This window comes from Tinamus guttatus, unplaced genomic scaffold (assembly GCF_059628265.1).
Source record: "Tinamus guttatus ecotype Peru unplaced genomic scaffold, ASM5962826v1 Tinamus_guttatus_pri_ptg000197l, whole genome shotgun sequence".
Classification (NCBI taxonomy): domain Eukaryota; kingdom Metazoa; phylum Chordata; class Aves; order Tinamiformes; family Tinamidae; genus Tinamus; species Tinamus guttatus.
In genome coordinates this window covers 2,171,177-2,193,472 of record NW_028288731.1, presented here as the reverse complement: position 1 = coordinate 2,193,472, position 22,296 = coordinate 2,171,177, and the positions used below count along the sequence as shown (strand labels likewise).

General features: G+C 41.6%; 1 protein-coding gene across 1 annotated transcript in view; it reads right to left on the bottom strand.

Moving 5' to 3' along the window:
* Positions 1–22,296, bottom strand: part of ERBB4 (erb-b2 receptor tyrosine kinase 4) — a 373,897-nt gene that overhangs the window by 119,571 nt on the left and 232,030 nt on the right. Inside the window, exons 5-12 of the mRNA XM_088523696.1 lie at positions 20,694–20,759; positions 14,994–15,112; positions 11,754–11,895; positions 10,153–10,266; positions 8,727–8,853; positions 5,132–5,205; positions 3,453–3,543; positions 1,738–1,937 (exon numbers count right to left, since the gene is read on the bottom strand). Coding sequence (XP_088379822.1) covers positions 1,738–1,937; positions 3,453–3,543; positions 5,132–5,205; positions 8,727–8,853; positions 10,153–10,266; positions 11,754–11,895; positions 14,994–15,112; positions 20,694–20,759 — 933 coding nt within the window. The remainder of the gene's footprint in view (positions 1–1,737; positions 1,938–3,452; positions 3,544–5,131; positions 5,206–8,726; positions 8,854–10,152; positions 10,267–11,753; positions 11,896–14,993; positions 15,113–20,693; positions 20,760–22,296) is intronic.

Sequence of the window (22,296 nt, the reverse complement as noted above, 5' to 3'; positions counted from 1 at the left end):
TTGAAAATGCTCTGAAGCTCTAGTGTTTCACATGGCTGTGTGTGGAAGGAGCGAACAATATTGCTTTTGATAGGGACTCATTGAGAGTTTCAGAACAAGTGTTCATTCTCTATTAATGGGGTCACACAGGTTAGAAGCAGAAAGGCTCAATGTGCTTCCACAAACCAGATGGAACACAGGAAAATTAGCTATCTAAAAAAAAAGAAAAATTATTGTTATTTGGCTATTTACTTACGGGCCTGATCCAAAGCTCCTTGAACTCAATAAAAAGCTCCCGCAGACTTCAATTAGCTTTACATCAAGCCTGATAATGAGTGCCATCATTTATTCAAGCTGTTAATTGGTAGCTAAATTGATACAATTCATAATGATCACATTTAAACAACCTTTGCCTAGAAAGGTTTTCACTGTACACCACGGTTGTCTCCAAAACTGAAAGGTGTATTTAAATAAGTTTGTACAAAACAGCATTTTTTCTAATTAAGTGCATACTCCTGTATTACATGAGCCATTAAAAAAAAAAAAACACCTGCACTGGGGAAAATAAGTGAATGTTCACTTCCACATAAAGGTGAATGGTGAAATGTAACATCCAGACCACAATCTCTACCAAATAACTTTGTAGTCATTTATTCTGCATTAATAATGTTCATTATGTAGAAAGTTTTCTGCATAAACTGCATGTAGTATTGCAGTTTATAGGATTATAGAATTTAGATATACATTAGGTGAGAACTGCATGCACTGCATTTGGGTAACTCCTCTGCAATTAATTTCCACCAGGACTAACCAGCTGGAAGATGCTCGTTCGGCTCCTGAACCCCTCCTGCACAACCCCTTTGGGGATACAGTCAGACTGGGCTACAGGCACAAGGGCTGCTGAAGCCCCAGCTGTTCTTAAATCACCCCTTGCAACGTGCCTGCAAGTCCAGCCTGTCCCGTGGGCTCTCGTAGGATCTGTGCTGCTCACAAGCTTCTCGTTCGTCATCCCTGCTGCCCTTTCCCCGCGTCCTTCAGCGAGCCCCGCGCACACTCAGCTCGGACACCCACGCTCCCATCCTGCACGTGTGCGTGTGGAAGGCAGGTGGTTTCAGCCTGATTCCAGGGTAACTGACCTGCTTCGACAGCTGCACGCAAAGTTTGCTCTTGGATCCCGTGATCTCACTTCAGGTATTGCCACGTAAGCTTTCTGGAAAGACAACTAGCCCCAACTAAAAGTCTGCTAGTAACCTTACCGGATAGGTCACGGACAGAAAGGAGGAGCTCGGTGACTAAGAACATTCCCCAGACTGACCTTTCTAAAACAGACAGGCTGCTTCAGTGAAGCAGCGCAGGAGAAGCCCAAGACCCCAGTCTCGTATCCACGAGAGAAGGGTTCCACACAACATTCTCTGCCTATTTATTGCCTTCAGAATTCATATTTGTGAAACCAGATTTCTAACACTGGGAGGTTAAAACCAGTGCAAAGAAGCAGGGCTCGCTCTCCTCAACCTTTCATTTGTTCCTGTGTTGGAACACTTCAATTGCCTACAGATCTGATCAGAGGCAGACCGGGCCAAATACAAAAGATTCTGCGAACCATCACAGTGCCCCTGATGCCACAGAGCTTAAGCAAGCGACAGCAGCAAGGTTCCTGACCTGCTCCCTGCACTGCATCCCTTCACTAGTTACAGCGTTTTTTTCCACCAGGGAGGCAATCTCAGAAAAAGAAAGATAGATATACTGAGCAGTACGTACTGCAGTTCTCGGCTTTTTTGTTTCGATGAATCACCGTCTTCTGACTGGGTGTGCTGAAGAGGCTGGTCCAGTTGACAGTGTGGTAGTAACACAAATTGCTGTTGTCGGTTATGTAGATGTTGCCAGCACTGATTTGCTTCAGGGACTGAAACTGCAAAGAGGTAATGCCTTGCTGCTTTAGGATGAGCAAAGACAGGCCGCTGTCATGAAAACAAAAGAGAACAGGAATTATTGCCACAAGGTGGAATTTATTACAGCTGGTTGGGAATTTCCCACTAGAATGATTTTCAAATGGCAAGATGACCTTTTCTGCAAAACTGAAATTTGGTCAAACTGCTTTTATTTTGGTGTGATAAAAATGATAATACAAGTATTATATGAGCCAACACACATTGTTTTATTGCCTAGAAAATTACGAGTCTTGTGAGAATTGTGATACTACAAGCTGTGATGCTCAGCACTAGGCCAAAAGGGTCAGAGCTACTACAGTCGCACACAGTCCCATTTCACACATTTTACTCCTTTTTTAATAAGCTGCTGTTGTAAAAACTGAAGAAAATTGGCTTTTTTTTTCTTTTTTAGGAGAGTGAATTAATACTCTGATAGTTTATAAGATAAAGAGAAGCGGACAAAGTCCTGCATAGTATGTCAAAGCCTTCTGTCAGGCATCAAATTAATGCCATTTATAGTAATATAAGAAGAAATGGCTATTTCCAAGGAAACTCTTTTAGTCCACTTTCTACAATTCATTTTTCTGTTATTGTACCATGTGGTTATCTTTGCTCATCAAAAGAACAGTAAATGATTGTCTGCATAATATGGAAATGACTGCATGTATTTAATGACTGAGAATTAGTGAGGCTAATATCCAGTTTCTGGGCATCCTTTAAGTTATTATATTAAACGATTATAATTGTTTTCCAGCTGTTCTTAATAAACACTGCCATTTCCAAACAGCATCCCGGGCTGTAATTCAAGCTCACAGCTATACATAATCTGCCTGGCTGTTGTTTAAGATGTCAGCAGAATCCCATGACTAATTTGCTCCATTTCCATAATCGGGAATCAGGGGTTGCGGCATATATCACACAGATACCTTGGGGCACTCCCCCATTATTTCTCCCTGTATTTGCTTCTCTCCAAAAACAACTCATCTATATCAGCTTTCAGACCAAAACATCACTTGCAGGAAGGGAAACACAAAGCTAATGCAGGCTCCATCTGCAAAGTACTTCAGGGATCTCAGTGATCTCCCTTGTAGGCGTCTCCACTGCTTCCTCAGACCACATCACACTATGGACACGAGTCTGCACTTCAAATCAGAATTTTTCAATGGATGCTACAACCTGCCAGATAATGGGGCTAAAATCTTTTTTCCTTTGAAGTTACAATTTCACATTCACAAGGTATTTTCATATTGAGGGCAGATTATGATGAGTTGGCACACTACCATAAAAAGTACTTTTTGAACTATAAGTTAATGCCTACAAAGTGAACCAAGAAATTTGACTTGTTAAAATTGCTATATTCAGAAATTATTATTATTATTTAAAAAAAGGAATGAGTATACAAAAATACTAATAACGAATTCCCTGGTAATGGAGAAAACAAATGAATGCCTTAGGATCACACTTAGGATATTGCATTCTATGGTACTGACCAAAGAACAGTAATAACCCTGCAAAACAATTTCATAAATAGAGAGCACACCTTACCTATACAGAGCTCTTCCTCCAATAGTTACCAAATTTGAAAACACTCTGAAATCTGTCATATTCTCAGGCCATGACTGTATGTTCAAATACCCTGAAGGAGAAAAACAGACACATAAGCGTCCATCATTTCATCCATTAGGTCTTTTTTATCACACACATGCGTTAGGACAGGCTTAGCCTTTAATCCAAAGACCGTGCTTGTTTGGGAAAAAGCAGCAAGTAGATAATGAATGCTGCAGAGTTTCTTTGAATTTGTCAGCCTGCTCAGCTCTGCCTCCTCCAGGAAAACCAAGAAGGATTATAGCTCTGTTGCAGAGACAACCTCTGCACTAGCCCATTCTCAACATCAACAACCAGGGCAAATCTGAACCCAAGCTGAAAATTTGCAGGGCCTCCCAGCCTCTCCTGAGCAAGAGCAGGAGACAGAATGAAGATTTGCCCTAATGGGACAAAAGTTGAGAAATCTATTCTGACGCATCAAAAATAACAGAACTTGGTTTAAACAAAGAGCTCACATCCACTTGTGAATGTGTCTGAGGACTGTTCTTCACTGAAGAGCACTCTTATGCACAAGTATTAAGGAAAACTGTTTTGTTTTACACAGACATCTACACAGTACCGTTGTTCTCCACGACTTTATTTAAATATAGGACTTAAATGCAGTGCATCCTTCAGCCTATGGGTAGTTCTATTTACGTATTAGAGCTAAGACTGTCAATTAGATGATGTGCTGAAAGAATGGAAATCATTATAGATAACTGGGTGCCAAATCATCTTTGACATTAATTAGTGAGAGATTCAGAGCTTATTTTCATTTTTATAATCCCACTCTCACTGACATCATTCTGCTTGTTGACAGATGATTAACATCTTTAGAAAGCTGAAAAAAGTGGGAGTGAACTCATTACAAATGCCAAACACTGGCTGAGATCTACTGCAGTGGACGAAGATTTTTTTGGGGTGTACAAACAGGTTCTTTCATATTTCTCTATCTGTACATAATCAGCAATTAAATGAGAATTCAAACTTGTTAGGATCTTCCTTCCTGTCCCCCAAAAGCTGAAACAACAGTAAACGAGATGCAGACTGTCAGCACGTACAGACTTCTGGCTATGTGACCCCACTGAAATGTCACATGAGATGGGAGGAGCTACAACCTCACACATACCTTTATTTTTAAATCACATAAACTAAACTTGCAGTAGTATCTGCTCTCAGACTAAAAGAAGGAGCTGTAAAAATAGACTGTCTGGTTTTCTGTCAGACCAATACAAGTAGCTGCAAAAACAGACTGGCTTGTCTTTTTTCCAAGGCCTTTTTCAAAGGCTTTCAAGTAAAGACGATGGCTTCTCACATTACCCCATTTTCCTCCCTAGTTGCCCCTTGCAGCTTGCCCCTCGTCCCACCTTGCTGCTATCTCCCACTTAACTGGAAGGTCAAGGTTTTCCAACACCCACGTGCAAGCCTCTCATGTGTAATGGGCATTCTGTACTCATGGGAGTAAACACGCTTGTGAATAAAAACTGGTATTGAAGGTGTGGAGTATTAAGCTTCTATCGAATTTCCAGCACAGTTTAAAGAAAAAAGCATCCTATGTTCTTCAAAAAAGTCAACAATGTCCACCATGAGTGCAAAATGAGAAAGAGTCCAGAATATACGGCATCAGAAGCGTGGGTTACCTGTTATCTCTCTCACTGTTTGGAAGATATTTAATTTCTCTGGATTGATGGCAGCAATTGTGTGATACGGGTCCCTGGAGGATTAAAAGAACAAAACGTCATGTTCTGAATAGGAAAGAAAAAAAAAAGGCAGGTTCACAAAGCTACACCACATGGAAGCAGTACTTGGAGGGTCACCGCTTTGCTTTCGGTTAGCACATGCCCCAGAGGATGTTGTACTTTCTTCGTACTGTTGATCTGCAGAATCTGCATCTAATTTCTCCCAAGACATTCTCAAGGGAAATGATGGTGCTCAGCATCTTTGAGGACCAAACCATTCATATATTAGTAAATATTTATACTTGTGGAAAATTGATGGATTCTGAACAATCATGGATGATACCCCTAAAGAAAAGATAGTCATATTTTTTGTTCTTGTTTTTCTCAAGATTAGCTTAGTTGCAATACCCTATAACTAGGGCTGACAAACTGCTACTAAAATAAGCAGCAAGCTATAAGCAAAAACAATATAACAGCATGCCAACAGTGCCTGACATGTGACATTAGAAGGGTGCAATTTTAATAAAGTGTTGAACAGGGACCATAAAGGGTACAGATCCCTCCAAGTCTCCCAAGTCGGTAATGTGAGAACGGAAATGCCTCCAGTAAACATTAAAATCTCTAATTATAAGAACCTGGAGCTGACCTTAATTTTGAGAGTGCCACCATTTAGCAAACATTTTTAATTGAAAGGCATATGGAACATTCTCCTTGAGAACATCCACTATAAGCAAATATACTATGATACCCTAAGACTAAGCATTCTGAAGATAAAAATATGTATTTAAGCCCTTTAAATGGTCAACATGTATGATATAGCCGTTTTGTCAACATACACAAGTGCAGAACAAGACAGTCTTCTATTCCCCTTCTTACAAGCAGAGCCAGACTTTTCAAGATTTCTCAGCAGAATGGGCACAGCTGAATTTCACAGCCCCCAAGAATAAGAGTTTCAGCTGCATCTCAAGCTGGGGATGGACAAGGAAGGGGAGGATGAAAGTCCTTCAACTACAGTTCTCCTGGGTGTATCTCACTGCTTCACAGGCAGCCATGGCTTGGCTTTCTAGGACCTCAATCTAAGGAAAACGGGCAATAGAGAAGACTGTATCTCATCTATTTAGGGCTACTTTTTTCCAGCCAAAGCATTTTTGTCTCTGTTTGAGGCAGCAGGTGTGCAAGTTAATGAAGATGACTCCATGCACGCAGTTCAGAGAGTGCTACTTTAAAAGAATGAATATTACTGATTCACCAAAAAAACCTAGGCCAACCTTCACCTTGCTTTGCTTCAGGACACTAATTAAAGTCCCTAAGGAGCCTCATCATTGTGGCCTCCCTCCATCCTTAGGGCACAGAGAAGGACATCACCTGAGGGCCAACCTGACACCCACCACCTGAATCCTGCTCTGAAGGTGCCCCTTGCTGGCTGCAGAATACTGCTCTACTCCTCACACACACCTCAGCGCCGTGTCTGATTTCAGACTGTCTGGATCTTATCCCAGAATTGTAGCCAAATCTGCACACGGAAAGACACACACCGACTTCAGCAGCTTGGCCACGGCTCAAGCATGACACAGGCAGAAGCATACAGAAACCACACAGTTATAAAATTGGTATGTAAACTATTATAAATAACTGTGCCTCTAAAAAATCCTGATTTTGTAAAAATAGTATGATAAATGGAAGGAGAGCTGTGGCTCAATTACTCAGGAAGGGGAAGGATAACACACCAATTGGTGCATTGCAGGATCAAGTGCAATTGCAGAGTTACCAGCCAAAACACAAACATCCCCTCTTAGCATCTTTTAGTGAAGTTATTCTCTGCCGATAGAAAACACCTTTCAGTTCCCCATATAATGCTGGTCTAGAAATCCCTAGATTTTGGAATGCTGAAAGTTCCTGTTTTTAAAAGCTAATATTCACTCTGAATGTATGAATTCATGTCAGGAGTTCATTAAAAGTGCAAGCATAAACATGCATTATTGTTCTTACTAGCATTATTTTTAAATAATTTCTGTAATATTTACTTTCAAAATGTAACAGCAATCTTAAACAAAAAGCTGTCTCAGAAATATACAGTTATTTTAATCAGTTCTCAAATATTCTTCTCTTTTTAATAATATATACAGCTTCTGTGGAATAACTTAGCAGATACTTAAGACTGTTTAGAGTTATTTTTGTCATTAAGAATAAGAGACTAAGTGTTACATAGTTCCAGCCTAAGTGTCCTGAGTTTATACTGTTCTGTTAAAGTGTAACAAAATATTTTAATTCTCTGCTTTATAAGCCCATATTTTTAGATTTTTTGAGAGTAATATAGTTTTATTCAACATCGGTTTTGCCAAGACTTTTCCCTTTAATTTAGATCAGATTTGTTAAAGTTCCTTGTCTCATAATTTTGCAATTAGTTTGCATTATTATTGCAACTGATACCTAGTACTAAAAATTACGTTTTGCTTCATGCACCAAGTCATCCAACCACTTGTGCTGCATTTACTGACATCCTTTCTGTAATGTGAGATTTAATTCATTTACAGCCTGCTTCTTGGGCGGTCACTTGAGCAGGTTAGGAAGCGTGAAGGCCTCAGTGCTACCTCCTGTACGACGTCTCCAGTGCTTCCACAAGTCGGAAGCAGCATTTCCTGCAATCACTCGAAATAAGGCCTTTCTCCCTTCCTATGCTTTACCCTAATCACTCACACTGCACTCCCTGATGAGAGGAGAGCAGCTCCCAGTCAACCCTCACACTTGCTGGCCTTCCAAGAACCACCGAACCACGGGGCCCCAGGAAAGGGACTTTTCTACTGCCGACTGCATGGTTTGGGTCAGGATGTAGGCCAAGAAGCATTACAACCATCAAACCAGCCACATCAAATCAAGGAAACAAGCCCTTTCTTTCCACCTCACCTAGTACGTTAGAGCCAAGCAGCTGAGCATCAACCGCTGTGTTATCTAAACATACCTGAACCTACAGAAAGGCTAATGAAAAATCTGCTGCTGGCATTCCACTTCAGTTCGCTCCGCGGAGTTCAGTTAACCACACTACGGCACAGTGCTGCAAGCGTGCAGGCTGTCAGGGAGCTATGCTAAGATCCAAAAGGTTGCCAGCCACTTGCATCTAATGGTAAAAGCTCCGGGGAGCCCAAAAGAGTATGTTAAAATATGAAGCCTAAAAGCAGCGGTAGAAGTCATCAAATGCTTTGCACTGTTAGTACACCATGCCAACATTCAAATCCAAGGGTTTCATCTGATTCATGCATTTAGAAGACTTCTAAAAATTTTACTTTTAAAAATATTGTAACTGAGTACCAAAGATCTCAAAGCAAACACAATTCCCAGCTATCTTTCCTGTTTCGAGGATGGTCTACCTCATCCTTTTTCTTTTCATAGAAATCAAATTACAAGAATCAGGTTAGCAGCATTCCTTCACAACGTAACGCAAAAACTAATTTATCCTGGATCTTCCATTCCGTGAAAGAGGCCTGCAGCCATAATTAACAGGTAGACACAATCTGTTTTATCTGGCACCATGACAGTGTCTTAAAATGTTGTCACTTACCCATGAATCCCAGTAACAAGAAAGATAAGGTTGCCATTGATCTTGGTACAGTTTATGAACTTGTCAATGTTGCTGGAATCCACTGTCTGGGCTGCCACCAAACTCCCTGTTCCAATGCCATCACAAGCTGCCAAAACAAGGAGTTTGTGTTAAGAACTATAAAAAACAAATACTGAATCAAAACATGCTGGCCTTCAAGATACCAATCTTCATTTCTTCCAAAGATAAAGCAAGAGCAATATGTTAAGATGACACTCCTTGCCTGTATTCTAAAACAAGTATGTGCAGATTTTTAAAGCAAACAGTTTGCTTGTGTGCTGTGTACGTGCCACAGAAAGGTATCCTGGCAAACACACTGAGATGTTTCACTCTGGATCCAAACACAGCTCTGAACCCCACAAACTCCCACTCAAGCCAGCTGTGACAGGTTTTTAATGCCTGAGCTCAGAGCAGGCTGGCCATACCATTTGTGTGCACTGTTCACTGCAGAAACTGAGAGCTCCTAACACTACTAACCCTATGGGCCACCTTCACTGAGATGAACCTGTGAATTGAACCACTCACAAGCCATAGAACAACCACGTGCAGCACATCTGTACCCTTTAGGTACAAGCGATAACTTCCCACCTTTCCCTGGTAAGTGTCAGAGCTTGACAGAAACACCAGATGCAAACTTTCATGCACGAAACTCTACATATTGCAATAAAGTTCTTTAATATAACTGGACTGAAAAGCTGCACACTGCAATTGCACAGAATTCAATATATCACTACTCTGCTTTGGCAGAAGTGTCTGAGATTTTTATCAACCATATTGGGTGACTTGGTTTTCTAAGCGCACATGGCGGGGAAAAAAAGTGGGTTGCTTTCAACACCTTCAAACTGGAGGGCGAAAGTCCCCATAAGAGACCTTTATATATTTCAGTCTTATCAAAACAACTGCATGAAAACTGTCTATCCTTACACATTTAGAAAAGAGGTAGAAGATTCTGTGAAAACAGAGATTATTCTAGAGAGCAGAAGAAATAAATGGAGACCTAATGTAATACTTACAAGCTGAGACACTGCTTTTGGGTGGCCAAAAGAGAGCTCTAACATGCCTCGAGGAAATGCTGGTCATTAAAACAGTATACTAAAGAACCCTTCTGCATTTCTCTAAAACTGAGAGAACACTCTCTCTCATTTTTATAAAGCAAAAGTATGTTTTTGATTATATTACCCTTGCAACTTAATATTCATTGCCCTCTGTTGAAGAATACACTTCACATGCAGGTTACACAGCTGAAAGCTCTGTGGCTATCCAAAAGCTGTTAGTATCAAATATTCCACAATTTATTCTTGGAGAATATTTAGTCCTAAAATAACACAGTGGTTTGCTCTACAAAGTAGACTACATTCAAGAAAAGCTGTGCTAAACCACTGCCTACCTTTTGGACAAATGTCAGTGCAGGGCTTGCACATCTTTATACCATTTTCTTCAACCTCCATCTTGGAGCTTGGACATGCACGAACACAAGAGCTTGAATCTACCACAAAGTTGTCTGAAAAAAAAAGAAAATATTGATTGAAGGTGACCTGCAGTAACACTTGGACACATGTTCTTGGCTTCTCTGTCACTATTATTTGCTTCAGCACTTCCACAGTAACATTTCATGCCAATGCTTTCTAAAGAATTTAAAGAGGAAAATCAGGAATGTCTTTCTGCTAACCTACAAAAACCATGAATGGTCAGTCCCCAAGCCCCTCCCCAACAGGTGGGTTTTATTATCAGAGATATTAGAGGTAACAACAGCTACAGAAATACAAAAATAAAACACAATGTTCTACCCTGTCTCTTTCACAGATACACAAATACCTACATCTGGGATACAGTACTGCAGGAGGTTATGAGAATTATTTCCTTTTTGCCTTGTAAAACAATAGCCAGAGGGGATTTAGACTGATCCTACCTGATGGAAAGCTTAACAATGACAAGCAAGTTTAAAACAAAAAAATGCCCTTTAATGAAGTATTAAGGTAAAGAATCACATCCCTTAAGTAACACATGGTATAAATAATTTGGTAAAGTATTTTATCTTGCTTAAAAAAAAAAAAGCCCCAAACTCAACCTTTATTCAAGGAAGAGGAGGCTTTGATAGTCACAGACTAAATTCGACTGTCAATCTGAACTTCCCCATAGAGATTCCAAATTTGGATTTTGCTTTAGGATAAATTACGATTCTACTGGTTATAAGTTACCCTTTCTTTTTCATATGTAATTTGTCTACGGAATAATTATGCACACTACCACTGCAAATCCTGTTGGCATTGAAAGTAGAGCCAGAACACTGCCTCCTTTATTTGGTATTCTAACTGACACTACAGTATTGAAGTCTATGACAATGAGAACACTAAACACAATTTTGTGTTGTCTTCTGGCTGAGTGTCTCAGAAGGGTGCATTTTGAGTATGTAAGGATTTACTTTAATCCTTGACCATTTTTTCAAGATAAAAATCTGGGCTCCTTCCCTTGCTACAGCAATTTTACTCTGGAGTTTTAAGACTTGCGTTGTCGTTACTGCATGGTTTTCCCTCACCAAGACAGACCTGCTCAGAAAATGGTTACGATAACTTTTTCAAACCACTGTCACTCCAAACTAAGGAAAGAGCAAGAGCATCATGAAAGCACTCGATGCCAACTGCGTACTGTTATTTTTCTGAAAATGGACCTTTTATCTTTTCACAATGCCAGTATTTAATATAGCTTTTGCATTACTTCAACAGGTCTAACATTTTTGAAGTCTTAAGTGGTGATCAAAGGCATAAATGAAACAAGTGGCTGTCAGGCAAAACAGAAAGCTAGTGAATTTTACACCCCCCCCCCCCATTAAAACAAAATAAAACAAGAAGAAAACACACACTCTCATCACTCTAGCACAGGGCATCTGGAAAGGGTTTGAACCCCTCAATGTCATTCTTTTGAAGCAATAAATGCCTGTGTTGCGGCAGCAGCAGGCACACGTGGAGGGCCGGAGCCAAGAGCACTTACGTGGGCACTTCTTGACGCAGAAGGCTCCGTAGGTGTACTTGGCGTTGTGGTTGTGCTCCAACTGGAAGGTGGTAGGATTGTACACAAACGTCTGCGGGCACTGGGTGACACACGCTCCGCTGTCGTTGAAGTTCATGCAGGCCTGCAGAGCGCGGCAGAAAAAAGAAAAAAAAAAGACAAAAGAAACAAAAGAGACTCAAATTACACTACTGTTTCCAAATCCCTTAGCTTAACAGAGTCTGGATTGTTCAGAAACAAGTGAGCAGAAGTAGCAAGGATGAGGAATGGGCTACATAGTTTTCTAACCTTCATTTTTGGCAGCTTGCTAGGACCTTAGTAAATATATGGCACATCAAAGGGAGCCCACAGAGACCCCTTAATCTGAAAGACCATTCAGCGTTACCGCACTTTCTACAGAAACATAACAAAACTGTAATTTGTTTCATAACTATTGTTACTATCAGCAATCAACTAATTCACAACTCGATAGGGCAATCTACAACTGCCAAGAGTGAACAGCTATTTATCATAGTCAGTCTAAACAAATGCTAATGACTTGTTCTTTAGACATCCAACCTTTTGATTTCTTACAGCGTGAGTCCATAGTCCAGCTGAAAACTGAAATTCCCAATTAGAAAGCCAGGGGGATAAGGGCTTCTTTTGAGCTAGCACAGGAGGGGGTCATTTCCCTAAGTGGCACGTTTAACAAGGTCAGTTGCTTCACACACTGGGAAGAGAAAATAGGACTTTGTATCACTTAGCATTCAAGCTCAGCCACCCGCAGCTGACAGAGGACAGGGCCCTGACAAATGAAGAGGCAAGTGTGTGGATAAAAAGAGTAATGGTATGCAGGGAAAATAATTGACTATGCAAGGTTGATAATTAGTAACAGGAAAAAAAAACGCACTGATTTTGACATTCCTTATTACCACACATCGTGTCCATGGCTATAACCACAATTTATAAAAACTGCAGGGATAAAATTCACAAACAGTAAATAGTGTCAAATTCCACATGAATATGAAAGCAGTATCTTGGCTTGGATCCCTCCAGCATTTTAAGCAACCATTGCTACTGGATTCTGCTTCCCCACTAACTCATCTTCCGGATGCCAGGTTGCTTTTAAAGTTTCAGTCTAGGGATACCTCTTTCCGATCCTTTTCAAGGATTCAGAAATAGCCAGGTGGTTCTGCACTGCTGAAGAGTTAGCATACTAACAAGCCCTCTTCGCCTACCACCTAGGTAGGGCTGCAGAAAACTGCAAAAGAAATTCCCTCTTCTGCTGCTTTTGCTAAGCGATCTCATCTCCATGCAGATCATGGATGTACCAGGGCAGCCTGAGCGAGGTAGCTTAGTTGTCATATTTCAGAAAGGAGAGAGTAATAATGTAACCAAGAGAGGAAATGTTTGCTGCTGCGAGGGACAAACAGGGAGTGCTGTGATAAAGGCACTATCTCACAGTGCGTGCTAGCCTGCGTGACCCTGAGAAGCTTGCAGGTAAGCCACTCTGATCCTGCCTTTTTGGTGCTTTAGAATGAATGACAAAAACTAGCCCTTTCTCACAGCTCCAGAATTATAAATACAGCCAGTTACTCCTTTCTAAGAATTGAATGGGAAGTCCTCTCTGTGAATAGGAGTTGTCGTTGCTCTGGTTTCCCTGGGCATTAGTTCAGGCCCTGCTGTGCATTTCAAGCTTTAGATCCAGACTGGTTTTGAATTCAAGATGAGACCATCTCTAAAACTTGGCTTTGCCACGTTTGCCTGCAGTTCAGTCGGAAGAGGACCACTGTCCTGCTTTTGGGACTGAATACACTAATGATTCTATGGCAGCACACGGAGAATGGATGAATCTTATCTAGAAATATTAAAATTGTATTTACAACAGGATATTATTAAAGCCTGCCGTTATATGCTAAATGATTTTTCAGCGCATCATAAATTCTACTTTTTCTTATTAATAAATACTAATTTAGCTTGTTTCCTCAACACATTTTCCATATCTACCATAGTCCTAGCACGTACTCTATCATGCACAACCCCTCTGATGATGGTCCAGCAAATGCACACTCAAAACAAAACACATCACGGACACATTACTCAGGGATGGCACTTTACAGAAAGAATTCTAGAAGAATTGGGATTTTTTACTATTTAACACTTTGTATACATCTATACACATGCAAACTTCTAGCATTTGCTGCTAAATGCTGCTATTTAGGGGGAGCATGGGAGGGGAGAAATCATGTCTCTTTTAGCTAAAAGCTAACCACATTTTTTTATAGTCTACAGGGTTACACTTTTTACCCAGCGTGTAGTAAGCAAGTAATAACTAGTCCTGAAAATTGCTGAACCCCTGCTGAATTTCTTTTACATTGCTCTAGGGCTAGGAGTAAATGAGAATAGTCCTGAGTGTTACCCTACTGAATCAGAGCAAACATGCTAGCATGGGCTTTAGCGCATGCATTCCCATAACTGCCACAGCTCAGAAAATAGAACTCATTTTCTTGTAGGCTGCAGTGCTACTGCACTCACGCTTACAATATCATGTTCTAAGATGAACTTGGAAAACATGGGTTCAATATCTCAGCTTTGAGAATGTTCCTCTATTGCTATATAGGGACAGTAACTACTAGCAAAGCTTCTCTCTCCAGTACAGTGTGATGAGCTACACATTTTTGCATACATTTCTGTGTTTATCTATTTTTCAGGAAAAAGTTAGCCACCTTCTCTCTCTTCATCTAACATGTATTTGAGGTAGGGTATATTGGAAACTACTTCCATCTCCACTGAAAAGCATCAACAGCAGAAAAGGTGATTTTAAATCAAGCCTGGCAGCAATACAAACACCTTTCCCAGAGATGCTAAACTGTATTCCTGACTTCCAAACAAAAAAGCACACAGAGTCGTAATAAAGACATACTCCAATGCAGTGCTAAATACTTGCAAAAATTCCCTATCACCTCTAAAAGTTAACTTTAGAAAGATACAAATCAGAGAGATTAGCATATTAATGGTTCCTAATCTGTATTTGTAAATCTCATAAATCTGTTAATGGATAATACTGAATAGATAAAAGTCATGTTTACGTAACATGAAAATACTGAATGATAAAATTAGCAGACAAGATCTGGAAGGGAATATGCAAAATACTAAAAGGGATCGAAATGGTGAATTTCATGGATTAAAGCACAGGAAATCTGCACTGTAACGGCTGGGAAGGAGAAGAGTTCTCAGACGTACAAAGCAATCAGTGTCTTTGGGCCCGGAGCAGCCTCCAGCGCATTCCCGGTGGCAGCAGTCACTGACGTAGGGCCCGTAGCACCGTCCATCGCACTGCTCCGCACACACTGTCTTCGTTACTAGGAGGAGACAGCAAAAATTAGCGTGTCAGCATCATCAGAAAAAAGGAGAGCGCTTCCCAACTGCACCCTGATGGAAACCACACAAAGCGTTATATATATTTTAAAGGAAACAGTATATATATGTTAAAGGAAACAGTCGTAACTGGTTGAAGAGTTCAGTAATACGTCTAAGAAGCTCATTGAGGAGTTGGATATTTTTGTAGATGCATTCTTTAAATATTTACACATAAATACATAAAAATACACATACACACTCACAATCTTTTGACTTTTTTGTGAATTCATAGTATTGTTCTGCACAAGTCCTAGCGAGGAAGAATCTCGGCCCACAACAGCAGTGTTTCATACACAAGATATGCACAGGGGTATCTTTATACAGAAGTAATGCTGAAATCCCCAAGCACCCTTCTTTGTGCATAGAAACAACCCACAGGTGGCCATTCCCCTTGGAAGAATTAAAATACTGAACAGCCTGGTCGCAGGCGACAGCTTTTATCTTCACCTTGGAAGAAAATAATCCAGTATTTTCCAGACTATACACACCACTCGCAGCACGCCAGGAAGGGCTGTCAGATGTATTTTGATAAGCAGCTGGGACATCACGCTTCTACAATTAACCTTTACCAATTATTTTGGTCAAAGCGTTTGACTGATCCACAGAAAACACTTTCCAGGAGGTCAGGGAATGCAAAAAATCCTCCAACTTCCACCCGACATGAGGCGGGCTCCTTGTATGAGCACCTGCCGGCAAGAATCCACTCCACCACCAATTACTGGAGAAAGTTCAGGTAACGCCCAGGCACCTCAGCAGTCTGGTTATTTATTTAGGAGGTAAAAACGTAAATAAGCCACCAGTAATAACCTAAGGGTGCTCTCAGGGGACCCCGCCACCCCGCACTGCACGTGCTCAGCACCGGCTGCCTGAACCTTCTAGAAGGCTCCAGCCGGGGCATGCGCAGCAGCAGGTCGCCTCAGGGGCGCCTCATTAAAAGCCCTGTGTTATGGCACATTTTATTAGCGTGTTTAGGTGTTCCCATTAGGGGCCGAGGGCCTAGGGACAGGCTTCAGATCGATCCAATTTACACTATTGCAACTAGAGAACAAAACAAACAAACAAAGAGGTGGACACAAGCCATGCACGAAGGTGCTGTTGAGTGGCGCTTCCTTGCCCTGGTGCCAATGCAATTTCAACCTGGAAAAGGGGGGTTGGAAGAGACCCTGGGCTTCCTCCACTGCTGCCTCCCCCAAAAGCGCAGAAGAGAGAGGCAAATCCCCCACTTGGGAGAAGGAAGCAGCCCTGCCCCGGCCCTGCAAGCCCCACTAACCCAGAGCGCCTGGGTAAAGCGGGAGGCAGGGCCGTCTCGTCAGCTCGCGAGCTGCTCTTTTCAGGGAGCTGAGATCTATATATTTGGGGATTACACGTTTCTTTCAAGCTTTGCCGCAGATAATAGTGCTTCCCTCGGCTGTGCAGTTTAAACAGGCGTAGGAAACGAGCTCTGACAACAGCAATGGGCTTAAGCAATTTACTGACATCTTTTCAGAAGTTCTCACACTATTAGGACAAAATCTCTTAAATTACTCACCCTCCTCCAGAGCCTCCCAGTAAGGCCTGTGCCATGCGTAGTGTTACAAATACCATTTTTTTCCCCAAAAATTCCTTTAAGAGACTACAACAATTTATTCTAGAGCATGTTTATTTCTCAAAAAATTGATCATCCTCTCTGCAGGGGCAGCTCTGGAGATCTGCGGTCCCCTCTTCACCACAGCCTAACAGGGGCCTCTGCCCTGTGTCTGGATGAGGAAACCTGCCTTTTCCCCAGACCATAAGGTTACCAAGCAGTTTGCAAAATGTACAGCAAGAGCTGCTGCTGTTCATGTCTAATTGTTTATTTTTCTTGGGAAAACAAACAATGCCAACGGAAATGTCACCGTTTCACTCTAGGAAAAGGGCACGGCGTCCCTCATTTATCTGCCGGTTCACCCTGCGCTCCGTTTGCATCGTAACTGCTACTGAAGGGCCAGCTCTGAAGAGGAGCTGTCAGATACCTTCAGTGGCACTTTACACAAAAACAGGAAAAAAAAAAAAAAAAGGCAAAAAAAAAAAAAGCTGAGCTCTCAATGTATTTAAGGATTGTGTTAGAGACAGGTGGCAGTGAAGGGTTTTCCCCAGAAGCAAAACAAGCAAAAGGCAGTACTATCCATGGCTCAAAGTCCTGAAACGGTCTGAATGTTCGGATCCCAATAAACGTAACTCAGCAGTTCAGCTTCCTGCTGTCATTAGCACGGGGTAACCCTAGAGAAAATCAGCCTAGCTGGATGCGTTTAAAACAATGGCAGTTGATCTTCAATAACCTCCCTCCAAATATAATCAACTTGTTTCACTCTGAATCAAGGCATATCCAAAAGAGTGCATTGCAAAAACCAATTATTTGCTTCATGCCCAAGACATCAAAATATTTACTCAGTCATGCCCCCTAGGATTCCCCTCACCTCAAAGCCATGTCCACAACCACTCAGGGGGCCCCGCATCGCCCTGGCCAAGACCCCCTGTTTTGGGGGGACCACAACACCGGCTGCCAATCCTTTACTAGCATTTCCTTCCGATAGCAATAAGCCATGTTGGGAAGCGGGTGGAAGGGGTACTCCACGTGTATGTGCAATTAATCAGGCTCTCTCATTGTTTCCTTTAATCTTTAATTATGTCAGGGCACTATAAATCTATGAAGGAAGAAATGGGAAGTAACTGAAATCAATGGAAAAGTCTTATGAACATGCAAAGTTATTAGTAAAATACAAGGATTTTAATTAAAGATGCTGGCTTGAAGCAAAAATGCTGGGTTGCCCTGATTGATCGAGGCTGCTGGTTCAGCTCTTTCCATCTCCCCCACGAGGCTGCTGCTTGGCTTTTTTTTTTGCTCTAATTGGGTACTTACTGCATCGGCACCTTCTTTTCCTAAGCAACATCAGTTGCACAAAGACTGTATAAATACAGTTATGCTCAGGCCAAACTCCTATACACATACACACAACATTTCACGTTTGCTCATTTCTTATGTTCCTTGTATGATTTAGAGGCTTTTTATCCTTTTTGTATTCCCTTAGTTAGGGCTGTATTTTAACTTAGATTGTTCTTTTTTCCTTGCAGGTAAGTCCCTTTAGGAAAAAGTGCATAATCTACCATTTTAATAATGTATTTAATTTATGGAAGTTTTGATTTCTTTTCACATGAGAAGGGGAAAAAAGCACAACTTAATAGACATCAACAGCAAAAGCAGAAACAACCTAACCACACATTTTTAAGTTTGAATAGTAACTTCCAAAAGTTTTTGTCTCTGTGTGTTTAACTTTCAAGTGGTTGACATTCTGTTTAGTGCATGCCAAATGTCCCTTGAAAAATACTTTTTAACAACTTCCAGCTTAGCCCATCCTGAGAGTGAAACAAAGAATATCCTCTTTTAAGTGTTTGGTGTTAATATTTATTAAAATTCTATTCATAAAAAACAGACTATTAAATACATAATATAGTAACCTGAATTTCTCTTCTCTACACCTTAATGGAACAGCTTATTTAAAATTTCCTATGAATTGCCTTCTTACATACATACATTTTCATTTCACATTTAGAGGGACATCAGGCAGACTTAAATGCAGGTGGTGTTTTATACAGATTTGAATACACAGAGAGAAAAATAGCTGGAAGGCAGCATAAGAAGCAGCTAGGCAGGTGATATCCATGCAAAAACAAAAGGATCCTGTTGTTTTTTTTTCCCCATATGTAATTTGAAATGAAAGACGGGGATTAAGATCTTTCATTTTTTATCCTTTTCCCAGGAAAATAATTTAAATCTTATCTTGGGAGGGGGTCTCATTACAATTTTTTGCTTCAGTGGATCAATAAAAAAACATGAAATTATTAAAATGCAGACAAGCATCTCTGAGTTCTGTTTCTAGGAACAAACTATTTTGACTTTGGGCTGTAGCACCGTAGAGCCATTTTCCTGCACGTTTGAAAGATGAGCATCTTTCAAGGTGACTAGGTTAAGGTATATACTGTTTTTGTTATACCATTCATCCTATCTCCAGCTTGTATCTAAGAATATCATTTATGAGCTTGAAAGTCAGGCATGTTTTTAAGTCAGAAATGAAGGCAGCAAAAGCAGAGCACCGCTTGGATTTTTGTATTTCGAGTCCCTGCTCATACTCTTGTTCTTTGCTACAAACAATCTGCAGAAAAACAAGTTTGGAAAAAGCATACTGAAGGTTATGAAGAAAGGCCTGGTGCCAGCCTAGCATCACATCAGTCTTTTCTTTAAATCTGATGTTTACCCAAGGCGGCGTGAGGTCAGGGAAGGAAAAGCAAAGCATGCAACAAAATTAACTCCTTCTCCCTGGTAATCAGAAGCTGCAGGGAACGATGCTGATAAAAGGGAAGAGGGCAGAGAGTGGCTATTTCAAATTAGATATGTATGATCTGTACATCTTCCTGGAAGTTAGACTGCCGATGCCATTGTAGAGCTTTATATTAATCCCACAGTCACGCTTTGGCCTGTCCCCACTGCACCAGCCTGAAAGGGCAGCCGTGAAGAGAGGTGGATGTCACTCCAGGACTAAACGCACTGCACAGCTCTGCTGAGCTGCTGGCTTCAGAGCATCGCTGCAGATCAGCGAACTGATCTGGTGGATTAATGCGTTACTGCCAGAGAGAGCAAAACTCCTCTGAAAGCAACTCTGTAGCAGCTGAGAGCCGGGAAGCTGGTCCTGCAGCATGGACTTCTGCAGCCACAGAGTCCAGCAGGACACCAGCAACCACTCAAATCCCTAGGAAGAGCAACTCCAGTAAACCCAGCACATTTCCACCATGTGAAGCTGCCAAGATAGGAAACATTGCAGGTGCCTCCACACCTGTGGGATGGGAGGCATCTTGTAGGAAAAGACAGCTCTAAACTGTCTCCTCTTTTATTTTGCTAACCCTGTGACTGCTCTTCTAGCTCCTTAGTGCCTGTTGGATAGGCTCAACGCACGTAAAGAAACTTCCTCCTTACGGTTCTCCCTTTCCATTCACTTAATGCTCTCTGAATTCAAGAGGACAGACATTGTAAGCAACCCTTCACTTAGGACATCCCTTACAAAAATTATTTTTCTCTCTTTTGAGTTGAGTCAAACATCTTCTGAATGTTTGAGTTTGAGTCAAACATCTTCTGAAGCCCCCATTAAAAGATCTCAAGATCTGCCTTGTAGTTTTTTTGTATTCCCGTAGGATTCTTCTCAGTGCATTCCAAAAGCAAACAAACACAAACAAGCACAGGAATAATTTCAAGAGTCATGCTCTATATTGCCACCAAGAAGTTAAACTCAAATTCAAGCTAGCTTGAGATTTAAAGAGCACAAGGGAGGAAAGTAAAACATAATTTCACACAGGGAGAAAAAAAATGGAAAAAACATATGGAAAAAAAAACTTAAAATATTTCTTAAATCATGTGAAAGGCAGAATTTAGAGTGATTCTTTGCAATCAACGGGTGTAGGATCCCTTTCACACCTTTTTCAAATCCCTTATTTCTCAGAGTCTTTCACACTTACAGGTCTGGCAGTGATTTTCCGTGGGTCCCCAGCATCGTCCAGTGCACGACTTGTGGCATCGGCCGCCTTCAGGACAGAAAGAGAGAGAGATTAGAAAACGGGTTTCTTTCATTCTGCAGTCTCCAGAGACTGCTCCGGAGAAAAGCCATTTCTGCCTTGGGAGGCTTCCTATGCACTGTCCAGGTTGAAAACTGTGCCTATAAAAAGACCAGAAAGAACTAGAATTGGTGTCAAACATATATAAAATTAAAGTACTTATCTTAATGCTTTATAGCTGAATTCCCTCTCTGCTACATATAATGACTGGAACATTGTAACACCAGAAAAGATGACCAATTTAGAAGAACTAAGCAGTAACTTCATTTTCCAGTGCTATTAATATAATGGCTACTCCGTGTGTTCTACATAAGACCCTCTTATTCCTCCAAAGGAAGAGGGACGTCTGTGTTGGAGAGAACACAATTTCATCCAAAAAACCTGGTAAATAAGCTTGGTACCTCTGCACAAAAGCCACCAAAAGCTGCCCCTCTCCCCAAAAGAGCGCTCTCAGCCCTCACACACCATGGCAGCCCAAACCATGGTAGCGGAAACCTCTGGGAATCTCACTGATCTTTTGAAGCTGCTCTGATTCCCGCACAGTGTTGACAGCCCTGTTGAGGACGGGGGTAGCAGTGGCACCCCACGTGCCCAGGGCCACGTTGGCATCCCCAGCCCGGAGCCTGGTGTCACGCTGTGCCAGCTGCCTGCTCGGATCTCCAGTGCATTATAGCTGCGTTCCGGCTGACAGGGAGGAGACTCCATCTGCCGTGAACGATGCGGCTTTAATCAGTCATAACAATTATTATTACCATTAAGAGGCCACTGTAGCCTCTGCAGAAAGCTAATACATCCAAACTGACTCTGGAAGAATGGAGAGGCTGTTTGCTGGTTTGGGGGCTGCGAGTCTCACAGTGGTGCAGGACGAAGCATCACGGAGATCCCTGCTCAACCACGTGTTCCTGAGGCCAAACGAGGTATCGCTTTGGCTGCCGCTTTTCCCTCTTCAAGCATCCCTCTGAGTGACCTCTAACTGCAGAGGCCTCCCGCACTCCTGCAAAAACTGTGCTTAAAATAAAAACCTTTGTATTCGAAAATCCTACGTGAGCTGACCCTCGGTCTACAACTACGCTGCACTCAGCCAGCTCTACTCGTCCGGGAAATAAAAGGGATCCAGCATCTCCAAAAGTCATTTTTTAAAGTACTTTAACTTGCACGCCTGCTTCCCAATACATGACTTCGTTTGGCAGTGTCAGACGATCATTCGCATTTAAACAGAGATATTTAACAATATAGAGAGCAAAGGCTGCCAGGTCTCTCTTTTCTCACTGGGAACCCAAAGTCTCTGCTTCGCTGTTTTGCCCCTTCTCACAGACCAAACAGGGAGCCAAGCTTGCAGGCAGCACACCTGCGGATTACATTATTACAAGTCTTTTTGAAGGTCAAATATACTGAGAATTAAAAGCAAAAGGCAAACCTCCTCCAAGCAGTGTGTCTATGCCGGTGTGTTTGTCTAAGCAGCAAAGTGAGTTTGCTCTCAGTGCGAACCGGTCCAGATTCTGCCCTC